The sequence below is a fragment of the Gouania willdenowi genome, chromosome 15 (assembly GCF_900634775.1).
Source record: "Gouania willdenowi chromosome 15, fGouWil2.1, whole genome shotgun sequence".
NCBI lineage: Eukaryota > Metazoa > Chordata > Actinopteri > Blenniiformes > Gobiesocidae > Gouania > Gouania willdenowi.
In genome coordinates, this window is record NC_041058.1 from 20,676,509 (window position 1) to 20,702,143 (window position 25,635).

A 25,635-nucleotide genomic window follows, 5' to 3' on the forward strand; every position below is an offset into this window, starting at 1 on the left:
GGTTGGCAAGTATGCTGCGGCAGACAGCGTCTGTGGTGTCGTGTGGGTGAGTGGTTTGCTGATGTCAACGTTGTGGATGGAGTGGCCCATGATGCTGGTGGGGTTATGGCAGTGTTTTTCAACCACTGTGCCGCGGCACACTAGTGTGCCGCGAGAGATCGTCAGGTGTGCCGTGGGAAATTATCCAATTTCACCTAATTGGTCTAAAAAAAAATTTTGAAAACATATTAATTATTATCTGCAAATAATATACCATTGTCGAGTGTCCGTGCTGCAGTAGTGACTAAAGGTGCGTGCACACCGAACGCGACGGAAGCAATGCCGTTGCCTTAAATCGTCCCTGATCGGTAGTTTGCACATAGTGGTGCTTTTTTGTCAGTCCATCATTTCATCGCTCCAGCGACGCGATCACTAGGGAGCTATGTATGTGTGTGTGTGTGTGTGTGTGTGTGTGTGTGTGTGTGTGTGTGTGTGTGTGCGTGCGTGCGTGCGTGCGTGTGTGTGTGTGTGTGTGTGTGTGTGTGTGTGTGTGTGTGTGTGTGTGTGTGTGTGTGTGTGTGTGTGTGGCCCCGGTAACAGGGTAGAGAGAGAGAGAGAGAGAGAGTGTTGATGACGTCTTTTTTTTTTCCTTCTTGCTCCGCTTCTACGGTTAAATGATCAACTTAACGGAGATATTAAAGGATGACTTCACTCAGAATGTGTTTGATCAGTAGTTACTGTGGTTTTAAAGAAATTTACCGCTTTAATTTTGAACCTGATACTTTGAGGAAGTAGAACAGCCTCCGCTGCAGCCGTCAGCACTGAAGCGGGAGCGGGAGGGAGGGGCTGCTGCCTCCGCTCTACAGACAGTGGAGGACGGGAGATATCGCTTCACGTCGCTTAAAAAGTTACAATTTTTCAACTTTGATCATGCAAGTCGCGTCGCTGAGGGGGGGATAAATTGACGTTGCGTCATTTACATTGATTTTTAATGTAATCGCATCGCTTCAGTCACTTCAGTCGCGTTCGGTGTGAACCCACCTTGAGAGCGTAATCCCAAATATTATTGCTTCTGTCATAATAAGCACGATATTTCTGTGTTCCTGGTAATTAATAATTTTGGACAGAATTAGAGTTTGCAAAACACTTTGACGTTTTCTACTACCTTTAAGACCACATTGTTGTTTCATTTGTTATGTTCAAGCTGTATTTTTGAAGTGGACATGTTAAGTGCACTTTTTATTTGAAAGAAGAAATACAAATGATGATAAAGTCCTTTATTCTTTGTGTTTATTTGATTCCTATTCAAGACACTTTGATGAGAATGGCTATATTGTTAATATAGGCTACAGAGTATCATTTTTTAACATGTTGGTGTGCCTCGTGATTTTTTCAATGAAAAAAATGTGCCTTGGCTCAAAAAAGGTTGAAAAACACTGGGTTATGGTATGGGCAGGCGTATGTTATGAACAACAAACACAGGTGCATTTTATTGATGACATTTTGAATGCACAAAGATACCATGACGAGATCCTGAGGCTCATTGTTGTGCCATTCATCCACGACCATCACCTCATGTTGCAGCATGATAATGCATGGCCCCATGTTGCAAGGATCTGTACATAATTCCTGGAAGCTGAAAACATCCCAGTTGTTGAATGGCCAGCATACTCACCTGACATGTCACCCATTGAGCATGTTTGGGATGCTCTGGATTGCCATATACAACGGCGTGTTGCAGTTCCTGCCAATATCCAGAAACTTCTCACAGCCATCGAAGAAGAGTGGACCAACATTCCACAGGCCACAATCAACAACTTGATCAACTCTATGCCAAGGAGATGTGTTGCACTGTTTGAGGCAAATGGTGGTACACCAGATAGTGACTGGACCCCCACAAATAAAACAAAACCGTACATTTCAGAGTGGCCTTTTAGTGTGGCCAGCCTAAGGCCCACCTGTGCAATAATCATGCTGTCTAATCAGCATCTTGATATGCCACACCTGTGAGGTGGGATGGATTATCTCGCAAAGAAACAAAAGTGTTGGATTTATATTTTTGCTCATTATAACTACTGGGGCCACAATCAGTGGTTTTTGTCACTGCGGGAAAAAAAGTTCCATGTATTCATCTACTTGATGTGTGATGGCACAACGTGGATTCTTAGCTTGTTCAGCAGACTAAATATTATTTAAAAATGAATACAAATTAAAGGATTTTGAATATGTTATTGTTATTGAAAAATAAAAACAGGTAAAAATAGATTATGGCAGGATTTTAATGACCCTGTCAGTCAAAATGACAGATAACTAAAAAAGTACAACGCAACCACGGACACGAAAGACTGACATTATTTGATCTAAACTGGACCAAGGGGGTTAATGGAAACGCCATAAAGGCCAAATCCACCATCTTTATCATTACACCACCCAGAAAACAGACTCCCTTTCTGTTGCTGGGCAGCAGCAGAAGGTGAAAAGGAAGGGGGAGGGTGGAGGCAGAAGGCAGAATGAGGGGCAACCTTTTCTTGGGCAGGTGATGACCCATCCCAGACCACCTGGCTTCCTGCCAGGGTCAGTTAATTAATGCTGCCCTCCTTTGATCACTTCAGACAGCCTGAGACCACAGCACGCCATCAGATCGTGTCTCATACAGCAACACAACACAAAGGCGGAAAAAGGGGAGACGGATCATAAAAAGGTTCAAGCCGGGGTCGCATTGTTAACAAACACAGCTGTTATAAACACTGGGGAAAAGGAAGATGTTGTGCTTACTTATTTTTGCATTTGCATAGTAATGTGGTATAAACATAGTCGCACACCTGGCCACAACCTCACCAACCGGTCAGTGGAAGAAAAAAAGATGCAAAAACCTTTCAAGGTGTGAGCTTGGCTGTTAAGGTATACCTAAGTGAGTGATATAGTGGTACAACACTAAAATATTTACAATCCAAACGTCAGTGCCACAGCCTTCACATCGTCCTGTTTAATCCATCACCTTCTCATCAATTCCCTCACATAACCAACTTTAGTGCCAGGGACCTATTTCTGAAGCTCGGCTGTGTTAAGGACATGTCACTCTGACGGTGTAAGACACACTGACTAAGCGTTGTAAAAGTCAGTCAACACTTAAAGGATTTTCAGTTATGTAAAAAGCAACAGCACGCAAAGTACACACTCAGGTATAACTTAGAAAATACCTTACCCTACAGCTTCATGGACTTCTTAATAAAATCAAACAGATTAAGATAAACCACTCAGAGCAGGGGTGTCATAACTCGTTTTTTTTTTTCAGGGGCAAAATAAGTAGCAGTTTGATCTCAAGTAAGTCAAAGATTTTAGGTAGAGAAAGCAAGTAATTTCAACATGAATTTGCCTTACAGTTTTCACTACCACGTATACATGATATGTAAAGTATGTAAGACACAGACAACATCCAAGCAAAAACTGACAGATATTAGTCTCTGTCAGGTCTTTATTTAAATGTCCTTGAGTTTGTGACCAATTCTTATTAATTTTGGGGAAATATTGTGGAATAAAATGAGAAAAATTGCAGGTTTTCGGAAATACTTAAAGTTCCTTTAACAATTTAAGATTAAAAATGACTGCCATCTTGTGAGATAAGCATAGGGGAACTGTGAGCCCTGCAAATACTGTGGAGTTTCATTGAATCTGTGTATTTGGAGTGACTGAGGTATACACAACTCAATTAGGGGTCTATTCTAAGTCCAAAAAGCAGCCTGGACCGGAGAATACGCATATGAGAGAAGCACGTAACTGCAGGTGCGCAAAAAAGCGCTAAGTCCAGACGGGAGAATAGACCCCTTAGTTGGCACTTTGCACAATTATTCATGTTTTCTCTGTCATTTTTACTTCCTCCTGCCGGCCGATTGTGGATGCTCTAAAGGGCTGGATTTGGCCCCCGGGCCTTGAGTTTGACAAATGTGACTCAGATGAATACAGCTTTAGGAGCCAGCAAGACATGAACTAAATCATAGCTTGAAAGTTTTATCACAGCTATGAAGAGCAGCAACACTTTTTTTTATAGGATGTAAAAACAGTTGAGTATCATTGCAAAGATCAAAATCTCAGCTCTGTCTTGAAAACATTTTGTATGCTCATAATATGTGACAATAAACATCGCAAGTTGCTGAGAACGAAATGTCTGTGTGGTCCCTGAGTAAAATCTTTAAACATTACAAGTTCAGACATTTACATAAAATGTTTGATAACGTCCCATCATCTGGGATTAGATCTCACACTTTTACTGGTGGCAACCCTTCCCTCTAAACATAACCTTGGGTAAAAAGTTCCCTGATCTAGTAATTCATGCTTAGAAATAGAACATTGACTTTCAAATGCATCATCGCCTGAAGCCAAGCTTTGAGGCTGATTTGATCCCCCTTTGAGATTGTAAAGAGATATGGCCCCCTTCCCCATCGTCACATGCCAGAGACCACACAGTTACACAGCAACAGCTACAGTAATCACTGCTGTGGTGGCCATCCTCCTAATTGAACCTTGCCTAAACCCGACAACATTGGTAACGCTGGAAAGTACTGCATATGTGCTGATTTTCATACAGAAAAACAGATGTGTATCCAGTAGCATGTGGTGCAGCAGTGGCCCAAAACACACTGAACATTAAGCTTGTTGATAACATAATGGAAAGCAAGCAACTGTGTCTGGTAAAAGAGTAATGACCTCATGCAGATGGATAAATGAACAAAAAGCTTAAGCAATTGTTGGTGCTTTGTTGCTTTTATAGGGGGAATCATTTGTACAGCGTGAGCACATTTACTTTTATTTGTGACTGTTCTTTATTTATTTATTTTTGTTCTCCGTATTTGTGAGTGGGATTTCTACTTGTAATCTGGTTTATTATGATTCTTATAAAAGAGAAAAACCATTAATACAAGGAGTTTTATTAGGACCGTATTTACATTTGCTGATCCGTGTTCTGTGGCACCTTTGATTAGTCTATAGATTCATCTTTCACTGTTGTAGAAACTGTGTAATTGTACTTGTCTTGTGCTATAAGCTTCAGTGTGCTGGTAATGTAAACTACGATTTTAGTATGTGTCAGGTTTTATGGATTGCAAAGGCAGCAGAGTGGCTGTAATATATATATATATATATATATATTTATCTGCGCAGGCAGAGGACGGGCTGCATAATTCATCTTAATGAACATTCTTGGGACAACACATGTCATTTGGTTTGTTTTGGTGTTAATTTGTGTGTTGTTTGAACTGGTGACAGTGTTAAATTGAGCTCTGTGGGTCATGTACTGTGCTTTCATTAGCAAAGACTGGACATGCAAAAACACTGCTATCCAAAACCCCAGTGACCATGCTTCAGTACCGTAGAATAGTGTTCAAATGAGTGAATAAATTATTTTAAGTCTGATGAGTCACCACCTTTTTCCTTTTATCACGGTGTGCCAGCCTATTGCTATCATTGCTGCACTAAATCAATTAGCATGTCATTAAGATAGCTTGTTCCAGCACGGTAAGCATGGCGTGGGACTGCACTATCTACAGAAACAGAGGAAGCCAAACTCACAGGGCATCATCTCACAGTGTCCATGAATTAAAGCTGCTGTGGTCTGAGCGTACATCAATAAGCTCTTTGCATCTGTAAAAAGAGCATTTGGATAATTGTAACTACAGTAAATATTAAATGTGTAGTAATTTTACAGCAATCGGCAAAACTCATAAAGACAACTGTGCCCTTATAAGACAGCAGTATCTACCTTTAAACTATTCTTTTATAGTGCTGCAAATAACGACTATTTTAATAGTCGACTAGTCATCGATTATTGAAACGATTAATAGACTAATCGGATGAAAAATCGTACAATTATTGTTACATTTGGCTTGGGTCAAATTATGACAAATAAAAACAATAAATAAATTCCCAACTTAAGGTATAAACAGGTTCCTTACAAACACAAATGAAATTGAGTACATCATGTGCTTCAGTAATAGAATTTACACATTAAAACAAGCTACAATAGCTGCTCATGGGCTGATATTTTATGAAACATGTTTGTGCATATGGGTCACTCCATTAGTGTTAATGAATATGTTATTTATTTCCTCATTTTTAATGAAATTATTTTCTAAAAAAAAAAATAAATAACACATGAAAAGCAAAAATAACTATAATACTGTTTAATGTAAACCACTGCTGCTGAATTTAGTTTATTTAATATCTGATAATGAGTTACATAAAGTTATGGTTGGTAAATATCTCACTGATTTACTATAATTAAACTAGATCAGACTTGATGATTAATCATTAATATACTGAGAGCACTACTAATGGTATATTCTGGTGTAATATTCACAATATTTACATTACTGTGTAATGGGGCCAGCTTTGTCTGTGAACACATAAATATATACATAAATATAATTACAAATATTGCATTTCACATGTTGGGACGGATGAATAGTGACGATAGTTTTATGCCAAAATTCATTTCACACAACATGTGACATGTTAGCTTTTATCCTTCCATAAAAGTGTTATATCTGACCATTAATAAATCTGTGATTTATTGACAGTAGGACTAGGCCTGGGCCGATAATCGATAAATAAATTAACCGGACGGCAAATAAAATGAACTCGGTAAGTTTGCCTGCCTCAATATATTGCCATATTCATGTGTATTTGGCGGCGCACCTGTCGGCTGCAGAGGCTAGTGTTACCAACGGATATTAAACAGCAGATACCTCAATAATTTCTCAGTGAACCTGCAGCGTAATTACTCTAAAATAGTATTCCACCGCCAGGCAATCTTAGATTTAGATAAATCAAACCGTTATAGTCCGGTAGATGCGAGAACTCTGGACCTACTACATGGCTTTGGATTGCTACGCCGGCTACACCTAGCGGCCTGTGGAACAACGGAGCCTCTTACATGCAGTGTCCGCCAGCGAAGGAGACGTAAGCGGTGTGATCGGGGATGCCTAGCGGGGCTAGCAACCAAGCTAAGTCTAAGTATTTAGTTTTCCTTGTCTTTCGCCTCCAAACAGGTTGGATGATAAGGGGGTTCACCCTCAGCACCTGCATGTTTGTTCCATAGTGGAATGAACTGAGTAAACTAGAAACTATTTGGTCCATTCTGTAATGGTTAAAGACTGAATGAAAACAGAACAGAATGAGACAGGGGGAGGCGGGGCCACTAGCATTTTTGTTTACAAAAGTTCTAACTGGATTGGAAGTGTTACCTGTTAAGGAATGTACAACTATATACCTCTGTGCCTCAATGTTTCATATTTATTGCAAGTTGTTTATCAACTCTTTCCAGTTGATAAGTGTTGCTGCACAATAAGCAGAGCTACGTGTGTGAACGGCGTCGACAGCGCTGAGCTCCTGTTAACAGCAACGTATTCTTACCAGTGTGAATGTTTTTAACAATACATGTCCCTCTAATAACGTCCGTAACATACATGCAGCTCTGAGCACAGCTACAGTATATAGACGTGCGATGAGCCACTCCTCATGAAAAAAAACAATGTCTAGCTTCATCCGCAGCTTGAAGAAGACGGTGATGACGTAACCAACAATTGTCGAAAAATACATTTGTCTGTGACCAATTCTGTTATCGATTTTTGTCGACAATGTCGACTAATCGTTGCACCCTTATTCTTTTATGACTCTTATTTTCTAAAATCAAGAAAATATCAATTCTGCAAGAGGAGATATTTTATAATTTCTTTGTTTATCTTCTACACTCTTCTTCTGATGTGAACATCAACAAGAGCTTTAAAAAATAATCACCTGTTAATAGAAGACTAGAGTCACTTTAGCACTAAAAATGAGGTGATTAGTTTATAGAGTAAAAAAGCCACAATGGTATTTAGACATGGTTAATCCCTGTTCTCCCTGACAACAGGAGTTTAAACCAGTGGTCAGACGGACACTGAAAACACTGCTACATCCATTGCCATTAACAAATGCTTCCTTAAATTTGGAGAGCATTATAGCTCAATCTAAACGACAGATAACAGATAAAGAGCTCAGAGTTTCTCTATTAAGGAACAACTTTTAATCTCCTCTTGGATATATTACTTGAAATCCATTAAGACACTGAAATTACTCCTATTTACTCAGACCAAAGTGAAGCCAAGTGTATCATAGATTACATGCCATTATTCTCTACAGTGAGCTGGATAATAGAATTGTTAGATCATAAAAGATTTAAAAGCGTAATTTCCCCACCTTGATTCAAAAGACTGACTGACTGCATGGAGCGCAATTGCACTAGTTGTGGAAAATGGATTCTTTAGGAGAGAAAATATTAGCCGAATAGATTGACAGAAAGGGTAGAAGGCTGAATTCATCTCTTTAAGGTCAAAGTGAAGTGTTCCACCCAACAACAGTAGAACACAGGGATGCACAATCAGGCGTTTAGTCATACTATGGCCTCCTAATCGGGCCATATTTCCTCGAAACTCAGTCAGAGCACAAGTCGAAGGGGGTTGCTATTGACTTCAAAAGAGCGCAGTTGGCTTTGAAAACAATGCCAGTTGCCCAAACCATCAGTATCCCTGAGGCACGCGCGGAACAAATTTGTGTCCCTCTCAACTATAGATATAACACTTGGCAAATGCTTTCCACTGGTTAACAGACAAATACAAAGTACAAAGAAGAGGCAATGTAGCAGCAACAAACTGAAATAGAGGTCCACTTAGGGGTTGTTTCTATCATGTGGTTGTCAGAGTATCTCCTCATTGATTGCTTCTTTAATCAGTTCAAGCTGAATTTACAGGGATTTTTTTATCTCTATGCACTTATTTCAAAATAAAGGAATTCATTTATGAGTTCAGCTATATTTGATTACTGTGACCTCTATACTATTTATGCGTAACACACTACAATATAGCAAAAATAAGCTAACTGTAAGAGCATAAGGTTAAATTTCCACACAGAAATATTTTTATATTTCTAATTAGATGCATTGGTTTTAAACCCATGACAGTGTTTTCCATAATTTGATGAAGAAAAATGCATATTTCTTTCACAATACATGGTATTGCATGCATTCTTCACATCTCGCCCTTTTGCAAAAAATAAAAAGAACAATTCTGAGGCTGATGGAAAAGGCATAGCTGTGGAAAATATTGGCTTGTCTTAGAATTTCTGTGTCCACCAAAGGCAATTCATCATCATTTACAGTACACCACCAGGCATAGTACGTGATAAACACTGCATATGTGGTTTACTGTCTGCTTACCAAGCCTCTTTGTTAAAATGTGTTACAATACACAAAAGTGTAATTCAGGTTTTCTAAAGACGAGGTGCACAGTATTGCTATTGTAGCAGTAGCCATCCATCTTATTCAGAGGTTTGACAATGAATGCCACTATGTTGTCAACTTAGAGCTCCAGTGACCATAACCCAGACACCTTCTACACTGATATCTATTAACACAGAAAAACACTCAGGAAAAAAAGATACAAACCGCTATTTACTCTTTATAGTCACTTGACATTTGTCACAAATCTCCAGCCTGGGCTTAAGTGGAATTTATAATCAGGTGTCTTAACTGACAAATGTAGCTAAGGTAAACAGATCATTGACATTAAGAAAGCGGCAACAAAAACACTTGTTTGGGAGCTACATTGGCACAGTGGCGTGCTTAATACTAAAGCCCAAATCAGACTCATGGTAAAAGGTGAAATCTCTACACATATATTTCATCTTGAGCAGCACGACACAGAAGAGCTTATTAAAGACTCTCAATCCATCTCAAGTGTTCAGAGTTTGTCTGGAACGTGGTGCTGCCAGGCGCTTGAACGCTTCATTAAAAAGCCTATCCATCCATAGCACATCCATGGCAGCCAAATAAAGTGTCAGAACGCATTTTTCATCGACAGATTAAACCTATGTAAGGCTGAATTAAATCAAATTAGATTTGAAAATGAGAAATATAATGAAGGCAGATGAGTGGTGGGGCATGCATGCTGCGAGGAAGAAGGATCTCCTTTGCCATATGTAAAACTGGCTAATTCGGCGAGTCGCATGCCAACATATTATGCATTTTCCAAAAAATTAGAGCCATATGTTATGTTGTTTACAGATACCCACAATTCTTTCTATTTATTTGTGTGGTGGATGCAGGGATAGAGCAGCAGGCCTCCTTTACTCGTACATCGACTGATCTGAGGAATTATTTCTGTGCTCACGTCTCAACATTAAAGCATCTCCTCTCCCTGACTACAACACGGCTGTTTATTCTTTCACAATGAAATCTTTGGTGTGCTTTTAGCTACAGTAGATGCCCCGTTGTGTGTTGATGGATCAAAGATAGATAAACTTTCTACTAATCAATCACAGTTACCTGATTCATCGTTCTATCTTCCTATCACTAACACACACACCCACTCAACACGTTTTGATGTCACAGTGTCCTCAGAGCTCAGACTCTTGGCTGCACGTTGCAATCAGTGGCCAGTTTCAAATCAATGGCTGTAAGTGTGTAACAACAACCTGTCAGAAACAAATGAGTCTCCACTGGACGATACACTTCCAGACACAATAGTACCACAGTGTAGTGTGTGTCCGTGTGTAAAAGGTTTGTGGTGGTGCAGGGGTTTGTAGTGTGTTCTCGGTCTCCCGTAGTGCGACTTAGATTTTCAGCCAGCCCATTGTGTGAAAATTCAGCCACAATAGCAGAGCACCTTTCCCAAAGCGTGGCCCTTATCATGGCCCTGAAATGACTCATCTCAACGGACACCCAGATCACAGGCTCCCCAGCTTCAAATGCACAGAGATGGAGGCAAGTGTGCAATGCAATCTAGAGCTATTGTTCCATGCATGATACACTGGGCTTCAATCCTCTCTTTTTTGCTGCATTTCTATAAAGATGTGTATTTGTAGCTGTGATCTCAACTACTGTAGCGGTAGTGAACTTCTGATGGTAGAATATTTCATTCTTTTTCCTTTGAAAAGAGATTCAAAGAAAGCAAAACAGCAGCTTTGTACTGTGCAGGAAAATCTTTCAAAAGACCTTTCAGAAAGGTTTTCATAGTCCATACCTCCCGTCAAGAACAGTCGATGCATAATAGTGGAATGGGTCGACAGTGCTAAAAAATAATCACGTCAGTTATCAATCATGCTGACTCTGGGTGTGCCATTTGTGTAAATGTAGAAGTGATTGATTGCATTTGGAAACATATATGACAAAGCTTGGAGTATTGATCCCAAAATTAAATCCACAAAACAATACTAATAGATCCAGTAAAGCCAATGTGGTGTTCCTTCATGAGATGTGATATTCTAGTTTACTTTAAGCTAGGGTTGGTGACTTTCTCAAGATACACTTTTTAAGAAAATCCATCAACTGTAGCAGCTGTAAACCTGTAATAACTTTTACCAATGGACAAAAACAAACCGTTTTTTTTAAACCAATCACATCTCCCTGTCTTCCTGCTCGTTCTCGATCCCTCGCATGCACAAGCTCACACTGAAAGCGCGTCACCGCTGACAGACTTAAAACTGAGTTTTTGGTCACATTTTTTTAAATATACAATGGTAAAGTTTATTGTTTACTTACTGCTGAATGAGACATGAGACAACCTAGTTTCTACACAATACAAGCGATGAGCTGAGGTCCTCTTCTGCAGCAGCTGTGCGAATGCATGTGAGTGAGACGTAAAAAAGAGGGGAGGGGCGAGGTGGGTAAAGGCGGAGCCGTCGTGGAGGCTACATTCAAAATCATGCAAACTTATGAAAATCGCCTACTTTTGCTTAAAATCATAACTTTTGGCTGTTAAACACTTAAGTGGCATAATTAGTTTGTAAGGAGCATCTGATATATTTTGCATCCTCTTTAAAATGCACCAAGAGTAACAGAGAACCATGTAATTGGAGATGAACCAAGGACTCCAGCGGCTGATGCTCAATGGTTTGATTAGATGGCTTTTCAGAATAAGGATAGGGCTGTAACGCTTCAGGGTAAATGTATCATTTTAGTCTCTTAGATCTCATTAAAAGCTTACTCACTCTAGGTCTGGTTAGAGCAGAAAATACAGCCCTTGTGCTTACTGAACAGTTAAAGAAGCAGATGTCAACCTTATCGAGGAACTCTTTCCGTTCAGTCAGCCCATGTCAAAACCGGCTATCCATCAGAGCATCACATAATCATGTCTCATGAACAGCTCTGCAGCCACAGTATGGAAAAATGCAATCTTGGATTGCAACAACACAACCACAAAAGTCAGCCTTGTACAATAGCTTGTTATTTACAGTTAGCAATAAGCCATTTGAAACCTTGCTTGCAACAGGAAGCTGATGAATTCCCCGACTACGTGTTACGGCAATCATCAGGCAGGAAAGAAGTGCCACAGACATGCTGCATCAACAGCAAAGTAATCTTGCGCGTCTGTATCATTAGGCTGTCTGCTTACAAGATCCACACCAACAGCTGAGGGATGTTGCAGCACATTAAGCTACGAGCTTTATAAAAACACTGCAATCCAATGTGACATACAGTATATAAACAGTGTTACAGTCAATAGAGATGACCTGTGAAGGTTGCTATCACTCAAACTAATAAATCAAGTACAAAGCCGCCTCTTGACAAGTGAATAAAACTAACAAACTTAAAATACCCCAATTTACCTATTAGTTAATATTAGTTAGTTATATTAGTTAAATATATTTGAAAATCTGTAACCCCCCCCACACACACACACATAAGTAGCCCATTGGTAATCATGTTCAACTCATGAAAAAATGCTGTATTTGCAAACTTTAGGCAACTACCTGATGATCATCTCATTTACTGACATGGTTGAGTAACACAGAATTAAGTTCCGATTAGAACATCAGTGAAGCAGAATGTAAGTGTTTGGTTTGTTTTATTTGGTGAAGAAAATCATTTCTAAAATATTGATGCTTACAAATTCATGGTATTTCATTTACACAAAAATGCATAAAATTGAGTATATGAAATGATTATTTTCCCCCTCCAATAAGCAGAATTATGTTAGGCTATTCAGTTTTTACATACTATATATTGCCACGTGTATTAAAGTTGTTTGTGGCTACATTAGCGTTGTGTGTTGCTTGTTATTTTCAGCCAAGAGTCTCTAGAAGGCACAATTACAAAGTATCAAACATTTAAAAATAAAAAAGCTATTTGAGAAAATTATTTTTGATGTTCTTATGTTCCTCAGGTTTAATGGCCCTCCCCAGCCTAGACCAATTAAGCAGTCAACAGACCATTCAAGTTCTGATTAGTCTCAGACTGGCTTTTAATTTGATATGGATACAGGCCACAAACTAGATGGTTGATTAAGCAAGGCAGGTGCAAAAGATGTCCGTCTGATACAGAAATGTGTGACAAATAGGATTCTGTGTTGCGGCTATGCTCCAATGATGCTCAGAGCAAAACAACTAAAGTGCGTAGCACACAATGCCTTCACAAATAGACGAGAGGTTTTTGGATTGACAATGTAACTTGTTTAGTGTTTGCATTCTGCTGCTGAGTCTTACCTTATCAGGATTCTCCTCAATCCAATTCTTTACTGTATTCAGAGCAATGTCAGCTGCAGGCTCATTGGGGAAGCCTAGGAAGGAGAAGTCTGTGTCATTATATTACATACAATGAGTGCATGCCAAAAAGGAAGAAAACAAATGCACAAATAAACAGATAAAGTGATATCTTCTCAAGTAACAGCATTTGTTCCAATTCAATGCAAAACAACTCCAGCTGCTTGTCTTTGCTAGAAAAGCCCGTCTGATAAAAGTTTCCTGTTGATGTGTTGCACTTATACAGGAACAAATGAAAGCAGTTTGATGAAAACACATTCAGGAGTGTTATTATAGTGTCTACCTTTATATGCTGGTAAACTACCAACAAGAAATTCAATCCGAATGCTGCTGGGTTTACAAGGAACTGGTCCATCATTTTTGGATATGTTCAATTACTCTTCCTTAAAGCTGATATCCGTTTCTGAGAAATCTAAGTTTATGTATGATCCTTTTGAAATATGAAAAAATACCTAACTAGTCTTTTACTATGGTCTGCTGCCGGTGGTCATTCATATACATTAATGTATATAAGTCCCTCCTTTATCCTATAGACCCCTATACAAATGGAAACCATCGCCGAGTGCGCCCAGCCAATAGGCTTCGATTTCCTGTTTTTGAGACTGTCAGTCAAAGTGAATGTGGAACTGTGCACGGAAACAAGGCCGCACGTCAGAACAGCAAACAGGTAAATATGATTTTGGCTCATACCTGACCCATAGACCTATATCAATGCGACCCAATGTGACCTTGTTATGTTACGCGATGCACGTTCAGAAAAGTAGAGGCGTGGCTTCTGGTAGATTGCAGAGGCAGGGGGAGGAAGTGAGGCTGTGTAGGGCGGGACATCGAGACGTTTCTCAGAAACTCCGGATATCAGCTTTAAGTAGAATTCAGTGTTTCCAGAATTTTGCGGCCAATTTCTGTGATTGTTGCAGTCTAAAATACCTAATTTTGCGGCAGATTTGTCAAAAAAACTGCGGCAAAAGTTGCTGCATTTTGAGGCTTTATCATTTTCTATAACTTTGCCTAAACAGGTCAATTTGCCAAAAAACCTGATTGTCTTTGAAATCTTTCATAACAATACAGAAAATATCTCAGATTCAAAATAATCTAACAAGATATGAATTATTTCCATCACATTTGAAAGATTTCTAGTGCAGAGCACCTGTATTTGATAGAGAATTAGTTTAAGTTTTAAAACAAAGAAAAAGGGCTGCACAGAATGTGCTGGGGTTTGGCGGAATTTGCATTAAGAGTTGCGATCGTGACATTGCAAATTCCTGGAAGGTCTGAGAATTGTGAGGTTGGGCACTGTTGTTGAAAGAGAAGATCTGCCTACTGGTTTCCACTATAATTCATCCTTTCTGTGTAGTTTGGTCAAATTCCTTCACATCTAATCCAACCATTTAATGACCTAGCTTAGTCCATTGTTGTAATGTCACATTGATTAAGTTTCTATCACCAAAATTCTAAACTAAATGTACGTCAATCCTAATTCTTGGAGATCTTCCAACATCGTTAATCCCATCATATACCCCAAAGGTAAACAAGTTCCAATACAATCAAACAAGTAAAACTTTCTTTTTAGAATATTGGATGTCTTGTTATTGACATCTACAATCACATCATCAGTCAGCATCCAGTGTAAAACTTGTACTAATTTAGTATTTGGATCAGATGCCACTTAGATTTGTGATCATTTATTAAACCTTGCCTCTTTTATGAACTCTTTTATTGTGAGGAGGAAGATAGAGCAAAGCAGGTATGACTTAGAAGCAATGAGACCACTGGGTATATTCATCACGGCAATTGTCTCTGCAGTCGTGAAAGCCAACACTGCTTTAACCCAGGATATTGACATAGAAACATGAAAGATTTCTATCTGATTAATTTTTGATAAAGCCAGCAAAGGAGGAATCTCTTGGATGCTGATCTCAGGACCATTTGTGCCTCATTAAAGAACTTACAGACACCAAACACTTAGTGTGAGCTATTGACTTCAAAAGCCTTTGGGCAACCCTGGCTGCAACAAATGAGGAGATATACCTTAGAAAGAGCACACATCCTGTTACAGCAGAGTGTTTCAACAATGTGTAGTGCTGTGTTTAGACTGTAATAGGTTTTGTTAAATTCCTGATAGGGTTGGGGTCAATTATAATTGCATAATTAATAATTAATTACAATTATGGCATAATTATAATTGTAATTTTAAAAATCTGTTGCTCTCTTAATCGTAATTAAATTGTAATTGAGTTTAGACAATTGACTTTATAAATGTAATTGTTATGAAATTTGTATAAAATAGTCAATTATAATTTAACGCAAAACTGAGGAACCATGTTACAATTCTACACATATGTAGTTAACAATTATTAAAACATGTTTATATCAAGCTTTAACACATCTTACGATTTAAAAAAAAAATTAAATTGAGGGGTATACTTGCACACCTTGTTAGGCTTCCTAATGAATTAAAATATAGATATTTGTATTTACTGTATTTCACAGCTGATTTAGGACCTGTTATCATAAGAAATGCTAACATGATGCTAACACAAGAGGAAGGTTCACTTTTATTAGGTTATTTATTTCAGGCTCAGTAATTGTGATTGTATTTGAACTTTAGTAATTGAGAACGTAATCGTATTTGACTTTCTGAGGATAAAAAAAACAATTGTAATTGAATTGTAATTGGAACAAAAATGCTGGTCATTGTAATCGTAATTGATATGTATTTGAACATGGGTAATTGAAAACGTAATTGTAACTGAAAAATGTAATTGACCCCAACCATGATTATTGATGAAAAATATTTAAGTGTCAGCACAAATGATCAAGATATCCAGCTTTGGCGTTATGTTGGTGTACATCTGGTGCAAACAAACTTTACTTTAGTCCCGTTAAACCGGATGATGATGTCAAACTAAATGTTCCTCGCTCATGTCACCTCTGGTCCCCTCAGAGACAAAAAGGTTGCAGAAGACGGTTTCTTCCTCTGACGACTGAGGTTAAGACCTCAATTTCAACACACATGGACCAGTGAAAGGAACACACCACACATGTAGGTCTCACACTCCAAAATGTTTTTCTTTCACTGGGTCACTGCCACTATATCTTGCCCATGAACCTCAATCCATTAAATCCAATGTAGTAATAAATGAAAGTCACAGAGATGAAGCCTCACAATTATATAGATTTCCCATCAGTCCTCAGACTCAGTCCACCTGCTGTCAGCTTCTTAGTAAACCTTCGACAAACTGTTGTCCTCGATGTCAAGATATACTTTACTCCTCTCCCTTCACCTACCTGACCACTGTTTTTCTCCTGCTGATTTCTGAGGTTGACAATAGTGACCAAGTTACACTGAGGAAAGCGGGAGGGAGAAAAGGACTGAAGGGCTGTCAAGCCTCTGCCGAGTTCCTGTACATGCTCAGGGTGTGTGAGATGCATACCAGCAAGCAGTGACAGCCACTCTGTGTGCTCATGGCTGTGTTGAAGGGCCCATGTTAAGCTAAATTAACTTTTCTGTGCTTTAAACATCATAAAGTGCTATTTGGGCTTCATACACATGCCCAAAATGGTTTTTTTTCATTGATTCCCTCAATTGTTAGTTAGAGGGTGATTTACTCCTTTCTTACTGCAGGTTGAGCCCAAAAACCTTGCTACAATTTGATGACGCGTTCCCACTTTGATGACGAATCTGACATGGCACTGAGCTGGAGAAGCCACGCCTCCAGAAATCTCTCTGCAGTGATTGACATGTAAACAGACACCCCCACGAGGGTGAGCATTTCAGCGTCTTTCACGCAGTGCTATGTATGTATTTTCTACAGTATGTATGTACCGGCGAACGCCCCGCCCACATGCTCTGTCTCATGTTTATAAAGGAGCATGAGCTCGGCTACGGAGTGGGTGGGAGGAGGAAGTCAGTGTCTCGTCTATAGACACGCCCACTCATGAATATGCATAAGTAGGACGCAAATCAGCCTGTTTGTGTGGAGTTGCTCAGAAAGTGAGTTTTCAGAAGCAAAAACCCTGGAAAACAGAAGAGTTTGAGAAAATAAACCTCAAATACTATGTTTTTGGGGTTCTTAGAACAAATGGAGATGGGTGAAAAACAGCATGACATGGGACTTTTAAGCAACAGTCCTCAGTCTATTAAATGCAGTAGTCCTTCAAAAAGCCCCCTGTGAGCTCAGTCTATAATGCAGAGGACCAAATCAGTTCACATATCAGGCCCCTCTTGTTGTCTCCCAGTCAAACTCAGCCCTTCCCATTAATACCACCTTTACTGCTGACATTCCCTTTTCATGGAACTTTTTCCACACCTGCACAGGTGTACCAACACCACCATCTCACACATCACATAACATAGACAAACAGATGTGTGGCAAACACAAAAGCTGAGGAAAGCTAGATCCGCAGGGAAAAGGAAAGCTGTTTATTGATATGAAATGCAGAGTGAGGTGTGAGGAAGTGGGCAAATAAATGCAAATTAATAAAGTAAGAATCCAGCACCTTAAAAGTGATGAACAAAGGTATGTTACAACAAAAACAAATCAGAATTATTGAAGTGTACATTGTATTTATGTGTGTGTATTTTCAAAGACAAACAGAAAATAACATAATTAACTGGGATTAAAATATAAACGGGGACATTGACTTTAGCTTTATCGTTTTATCTTTATAAAGACCTCTGTACATGTCAAAGGCAATAAATGCAATGAATTGGTCTGTGTCAAACAGTGTCTTCAACTTCTCTGTAGATCCTTAAAGCGTATACACACACTTCACAGCAGTGTTCATTTTGTTGACGAAAAATGACATTTTAAGGTGACAAAAATGAGACTGTGACTATTTAAAAAGATCATGTGACTGAAAAGTATATCAAAATACGGTATATTGATATTTTCAACTAATTGAAAAAGCTATCATTTTGTCACATGGGATGAAATTTAATCAGAACTCATGTAAATGTGGTTTTACGCACATTAACATGCTTAGAAAAAGTAAACTGCTGGATGAGTGAAAACTTCCTTCAACTAAACCATGACAAGATGGACGTGATTGTCTTTAGTAACAATGAAAAGAGGACTGCTGTCAGCAAGTATCTTGATTCTTGATCTTTAAAAGCTAAAGACCAAGTCAAAAACCTTGGTGTTCTGATTGACTCAGATCTTACATTCAGCAGTCAGATCAAATCTATCACAAAAACAGCTTCTACCACCTAAAGAACATCTCCAGAGTGAAAGGTTTACTGGCTCAGAAAGATCAGGAGAAACTGGTCCATGCTTTTATCTCCAGCAGACTGGACTATTGTAATGGTCTTCTGACAGGAATCCCCCAAAAGAGCATCAAACAGCTACAGCTGGTTCAGAACGCTGCAGCTCGGGTCTGAACCAGAACACAGAGGTCAGAGCACATTACTCCAGTTTTAAAGTCTTTACACTGGCTCCCAGTCAGCCTCAGAATAGACTTTAAAGTTCTGCTGCTGGTGTATAAATCTGTGAATATGTTTGGTCCAGAATACATCAGTTAGTCAGGAATGAACCCAGCAGGTCTCTCAGATCTATGGACACAGATCAGATAGTGGAGCCCAGAGTTCACAGTAAACATGGTGATGCTGCTTTTAGTTGTTATGCTGCAAAAAAGTGGAACAAACTGCCAGCAGAGCTGAAGTCAGGATCCAATGTGAACATTTTTAAATCAAAGTTAAAGGCACTTTTTTTCACTACTGCGTATGATTGAGAGAGAGATTTTTGGTCATGTTGATGTAATGTGTGTGTTGATGATTTGAATTGAATTTACTGATGATTTTAAATGTTCTTATTGATTTTAAACAATTGAATGTTTTATCATGTAAAGCACATTGAGTTGCCTTGTGTATGAAATGCGCTATACAAACGCAGAGCTTAATTTGGAGCAGGATCCGGCACCTCCCAGATTTTGACTGGCACTTATTTGATTGGATCCAGACCTCATTCTAAATTTAATTTTGGATTTTCCAGCACCTCATTTTCTTTTAGGGTTAGGCTTTTTTATTTGGACAGTTTTATTGAGTTGAAATCACTGGAAATTTCATTGTGCACACAAAAATGAATGCAAAAACTGAGCGCAAGTGAGAGAGAACAAAGTCAAGCCAAGTCCACTCTACGTCTAAAGTGTGATTTTTCACAAAAATTGTTTCTCTGTCAGCTTGGAAGATGGTAAAAAATGGCTAAAAAAAAAAAAAAGCAGAAAAGGTTGTTTCTGCGGAAATCGCAGAAGAGAGCACAACAGCAGCAGTTAGCGTAGCAGGTGGCATCTGTCGCGATGATGCTAATACAGGAGAACCTGCAACGGTTAAAGTTCTGATACAGACATTGAGACAGGCTCAGTTCAAAGCCAAGATGAGCTGCTGCACTAGGTTTATGACTTAGGCTGTGAAATATGTAAAAAAATTGTGAGGATACAAAGTTCTCCATGGCTGTTTTTTAGTTGTTTTACCAAGTAAAAGGCAAGCACATGTTATATTTTCTTTTTCTGCTGTGCTGTTGATTTGTAAGAGGAGTTATGGTGTAAAGGTTTGTAAATATTTTGTGTTTGTGGCTTTTTGTTGTGTTCTGAAAGTTTAGTCCTTTGTGGCTAAATTAGCAGTGATTTTGTGCTGTCCTTGGTGCTGAAACATGGCAGATTTTGACAGCTGTCACTCAAAGTGAGAGACGGAATGCGCTCCGTAATGGGTGATTATCCGTGCTTCTTTAAGGCTGATTCATTATTATTTTATTAAACATTTAGGTTTATTGGTTGTTTGTGTTCACGTGATATTATTGGCCCATTTAGACAGCAAAAGTCACTTTAAAAAATGGTAAAATGGTAAATGGACTTGATTTTATATAGCGCTTTATCCCCACACTGAAGCAGTCTCAAAGTGCTTTACATATCAACTCATTCACCCAATCACTGCAAGGCGCTAGTCAACCACTGGGAGCAACTTAGGGTTCAGTGTCTTGCCCAAGGACACTTTGACACATAGTCAGGTACTGGGATCGAACCCCCAACCTCTTGATCAGAAGACGACCCACTACCACCTGAGCCACGGTCGCCCAAAAATGTATTCCGTGACATTTTTGTCTTTCTCTTACTGCCGGAACAACATACAGGGTTTGTTCCGGGACCTCATCATTAACAACTTAAGCACTGGTCTTACGCATTGATTTTATCCAATTAACCTGTGTGTATTAACAGACATTATTACCCTCGCATATAAGGTTGATCAATGATATTTTAATCTTTATGAAAAATGCATTAACTTGTGTATATTTAAGTCGACTATATTTGAGATTTAGTCAAGTCAAATCTTAATGTCATTTAGCTGACTATAACTAAAAACCATAACTGAAATAGTCCTGATGACAAGCTATGGCAGAAACTAAATCAAAATCATCTAAATCAACACTACTTGACAGCCTGATGATAATCATCTTGAAGCCTTATTGATTCATCTGAGCAGAGAAGGGTGGATAGTTGTAGAAAATAGGCTTAAGAGAAACAGAACAATAAGTATAAGAATTCTGGGAGAAAAAAAAAAACCCAAAGAACGTTAGACCCACACCTGGAAATAATTGTTGTACACTGGAGGCAGCGGAGCTCAGGAGAACCAACAACACAAGGTCAACATCTGCAGTTGGAGTGCATCAGCAGGTCCCTCTGATCACACGTCTCCTCTACAGCACTGTTTCCCAAGCTTTACTGCCGCATGTACCTTTTAACCTTTATTTCTTATCTCAAGTACCCCTTAGCTCATGTTACACATTATTTATTTGTATCTGCAGGTTCGTCTATGCACTTCCCTGTGTCTCGTCCAACATTAACCTTGAATTTAGGCCTTTTTATTCATTTATTTCTGATGTTTTGCTAGTTTTAGAATTTGAAGTTCACCTTTTGGTGTAATGAGCTGTGCCACAAATTACTATTGATGGATGAGAAAAAAGTCTGTGTGCAGGTAAAACAATAATCGAAATTGTTAAAGAATTAACAAATGACATGTTTCTGTGTACCCCTTAAGTACCCCTAGGGGTACACGTACCCCAGTTTGGGAACCACTGCTCTACAGTATTCACTACATGTGCCTCTCCTGTCCCTGTGAGCTGGACCAGCAATGTATATTTAGTATAGGGCAGGTCCAATGATACACCCTTTTACTTCTTTCTTTCATTTTTGACAGGAAATGGAGCTGTGAACTCGTATTACAATGCATAAAGAATGTTAAAGATAACAATTTCACTCACACCTCCTCTTTCCCACAATGCTTGACTCTTTTTCCTCACTCCCAGGATTTGGTCGGAGCTAATCTATCAATTGGTAGAGGCTAGCATAGGGACTCGGGGGCGGGGCAACCTCCAGGGTCTGCACACTTATAGGTCTGGCTCTATCTGGCACTGGGAATACAGATGGCTCGGGGAGATTTGTCTTTGTGAGGTGCACTGATAGGAAATGTGCAGAGCAGCGCATCTGATGAGGGCTCAGGTGGCACAGTGTTATTCCTGCTGAAGGATCCTCTGTTTCATCACCACAAACGACACACAGAGGGAAAACATTATGGCAGACACACGCCAGTGGCAGAATTACGTTTAAAACTTCAATATAACAAAGGAGATAGGGACTGTACCATTAACAGAACCAATAAAGAAATACAAATTTAAAAACGTGGCACCAAAATAAAACTAGATAAACACCAAAGAAGTTCTACATCTACCTACAATTGTTGCATAATGTTATAGTGTATATTGTGATGTAGTTGTAATCAAAAACAGTTGAAAAAAGAGCTGATATGACAGTCAGTCTGATCTGTGAGGTGTAGGACCTCATTAACATTGTTGTTTTTCATAAACTTAACACATATAATTTAATTGATGAACAGCTCAGTTAAGTTGTGTGTTCCCTTCCTTCTGTTTGATTGTCAAAATTGGTGAATTGAGAGTACAGGCTGCACAGCAAGTCTTCTTTGTTTTCATTTTTTTTTTTAATTTCCATTGGTTTCGCAGGTTTATAAAAGCTTGTGAAAAACCTTGGTGTTTGGGGTTATCACCAAGTTAAAAATAAATCCCAATTTCTAATATTATAAATCACAGAACATGGAGTTTTCCCAACGCTTGTAAATGTCATTGAATTCCGTGAAAATTATAATCTTTTAATCTGAAACGCCTTCATTGATAAACTATGTAACAGGTTGATTTGATCAGATCATTGATCAGATTATTGCAGTGTGACTGAGGATCGGCTGCATTCTTTGTAGTGAAACAGAACTATTGGCTTCCATAATACGCAGTTTTAAAAATAAATTGTTTAAAGCGACCTGAGCTGAGCCTCATTAAGATATGTGTGGGAACAGTTTGTGGTCCATCCTCATCCGCATATGACAGCTTGTTTCACTCTGTATTGGATCAAACTGTGACTTTACATTGGACATAGTATGAAAATAGTTGAATCACTGTGACCAAATTGGACAGAAGACTGTGTCTGTCATAGTTTTAATTAATCCTGCAGGAGCAGCAGCTGAGTGATCACAGCTGCTGCTGTGCGACGCACGAGTCAGTGTGGCTTCAAATGTAATCATTATATTTCTAGTGCAATATAATGATTCACCTTATCGGGGAGCTGCACTTATTCCAGGGTTAGAAGTACGTAAGAGGTAAAGGACTTACCACAGTGCGTAACTGGGATGAAGGCACACAGCAACTGGCTTAAGTACAGGGGGAGAATAGCGCGCAGCCATAAACAGCGCCACTGCGCGGCTTTTTGGACTTACGCGCATGGGAGAGTAGAGCCCTTAGTCAACAGGGTGTCATAATATGTTCATTTCAGTTGTTTTATCACTTTGTTTCTATCCACTCAATTACTCCCTGTCAATATTAGAGAAATATCTTTTGTCACTTTCTGACAATTACATACTTTTTCTATCACTATATAGTAACTATACTGGGATAAGCAACTCAAACTGTTTTTTATGTCAGAATATAACTCAGTTATTGATTTATTGGGTAAAAGGTAAAGTTTTTTGACATCTCCTGGTCTCAGGCAAACCACTGTTAATGAAAAGCAGAAGTACACTGAAACAAAAATACATGACATATGCTTCTAGTTGGCATGTGAGGTTTGTAATATTTTCTACAACAGTGGGAATGTTTTTACATTGAAAAAAAAAATATTAAAAAAATGTTTTAAGTTTTGTGTGAATAATGAAAAACTCTCCCTCTTCTCATAAATTCTCTTCGCAAACAGCACCGTCTTACCTCAGAAAGTTGGATCAAGAAGTTCATGTTCAAAGATATTAACTCAGCTATATTGTAGGAAAATATTTGAATGCATGCTCTGCCTTAGGGAAATTTACAAGAGCAAGAACTGTTGCTCTGACTTTTGCCAGGATGGAAGCTCTTTTATATTTTTCTTAGTTGTTTATATGGGCTAGTTTTCCCAAAAGGTTTTATGAAGCAAAGATATTTTTTCTACCGTAGGAAAACACCGACATCAACTGATGTCAGAACTGTGAATGATACATGCAGTTTGCAAATATACTAAGAACAAGAAGATTTGTGAGTATGCGTATGCGTCCATATGTATGAGTGTGTGTACATGCGTGTACGGAAGTGGGTAGTAAGCAGTTGGTGAGGTCATCTTGATTCATGATATTCAACTTTTCAACTAGTTGCATTTTAGTTTTTTGTGGCTCAAATGGCACAAGAGTTTAGTTTAGTTTATTTTTGAGCAGTTTTAGCAGTTTTACAACATTCACATTAATCAGTTATAGAAGCTCAAAAAAGGAGTAGGCTGAAGCTAGAATGCTTATATACGCCTACCCAGTAATCAGTGTAATAAGCATTTACATTTACCGGTGATACAGCACAATACGTTCTGTATCCAAGATTAGAAATCTGAACAGCATATTCGATTCCAGAGATTAAAAGCATCAAAACAGCATCAAGCACAAGAAAATTTACATATGGATTACAACTACTAATCCTCTTAGAGGCCTATACTGTGAAGCTCGTAGTATACGAGCTTCACAGTATTAGCTTATCGCTCTAACTTTCGGGATTTAATTGGTGTGTGCTATACTCAAAAGCTGGCTAACGTCTTACTGGGCTAAATCACCATGGTAACTTAGGCTAAACGACTAACCTGGTCAGGACCAGGTTTTGTTCTGGCTAGGATCTGAGCGAGTACTAAAGTCCCGCCTCCTGACCAATCAGATCTCTTAGAAAACGACCTGTCCAATCAAATGAGGACCATTGTGTGAACACGTCGCTGTGTGAATCTGATGTGATGCTGACAGGAGAAAGAATATTTATCCTTTCATTTACCAATGATATCCTATTGGAAACATAGATTTTTATCCCATCGTCTGACCTACATGAGTGTCGGATGCTTTCAGACCGATAAATTAATTTATTAATTCATGTATTGTATGGTGACGCATCAGTCCTATAAGATAATATAAAATACAAACATAGTCCACCTTACGATGTAGACTGAGCTGTATGAACGCAGCATCAGAACCACAGACAAGATAAAAGTAAAAGTGAAACTCATTAGAGTGTTTGTTTATTCTCTGTTTATAATCACACTAATTTAGGCATTAATACTTTCCTGCATTCCTCCTTTGCTTTGACTGCAGCAACAGTGTTGTTTTTGGTCAGAATTATATATTTTAATTATTTACATGTTTAAAGAATTATCCCTCAATTGTGACCCGAATTGCTCTACATAGTTTGTGCAAGTTTGTGATTGGTCTGACGCTGCAATCTCCACTTCTGTCATAAGAGCGCGCACATAGCCAGGCTGAAATCAACTCGCTTAACTTAATCGAGTGTCTCTCTGACGAAGAATGTTTGGTTGGGTGAAACCCGCTGACGGAGATAAATCCAGGATATAATTATCTAGCTTTGTAGTATAGGCACAAGAAGATCATGAAGTCCAGCACAGTTGAAACCAGTTGTGTTTTCATCTGGCCAACAAGCAGGGGTAAAGGGGTTGTCACCTCATCAAGGCTCGAAGGAGAGGTGAAGGGACCTGGGGTGAAGGATACAGCAGTGCTTCAGGCCTCTAGATGCTAAAGCATGGGTG

The 25,635-nt window shown here is 38.9% G+C and overlaps 1 protein-coding gene across 1 annotated transcript in view; it reads right to left on the minus strand.

Annotated features, from left to right (window-relative positions):
- macrod2 (mono-ADP ribosylhydrolase 2) overlaps positions 1 to 25,635 on the minus strand; it is a 491,286-nt gene that overhangs the window by 98,636 nt on the left and 367,015 nt on the right. The window contains exon 8 of the mRNA XM_028467998.1: positions 13,492 to 13,565. Coding sequence (XP_028323799.1) covers positions 13,492 to 13,565 — 74 coding nt within the window. The remainder of the gene's footprint in view (positions 1 to 13,491; positions 13,566 to 25,635) is intronic.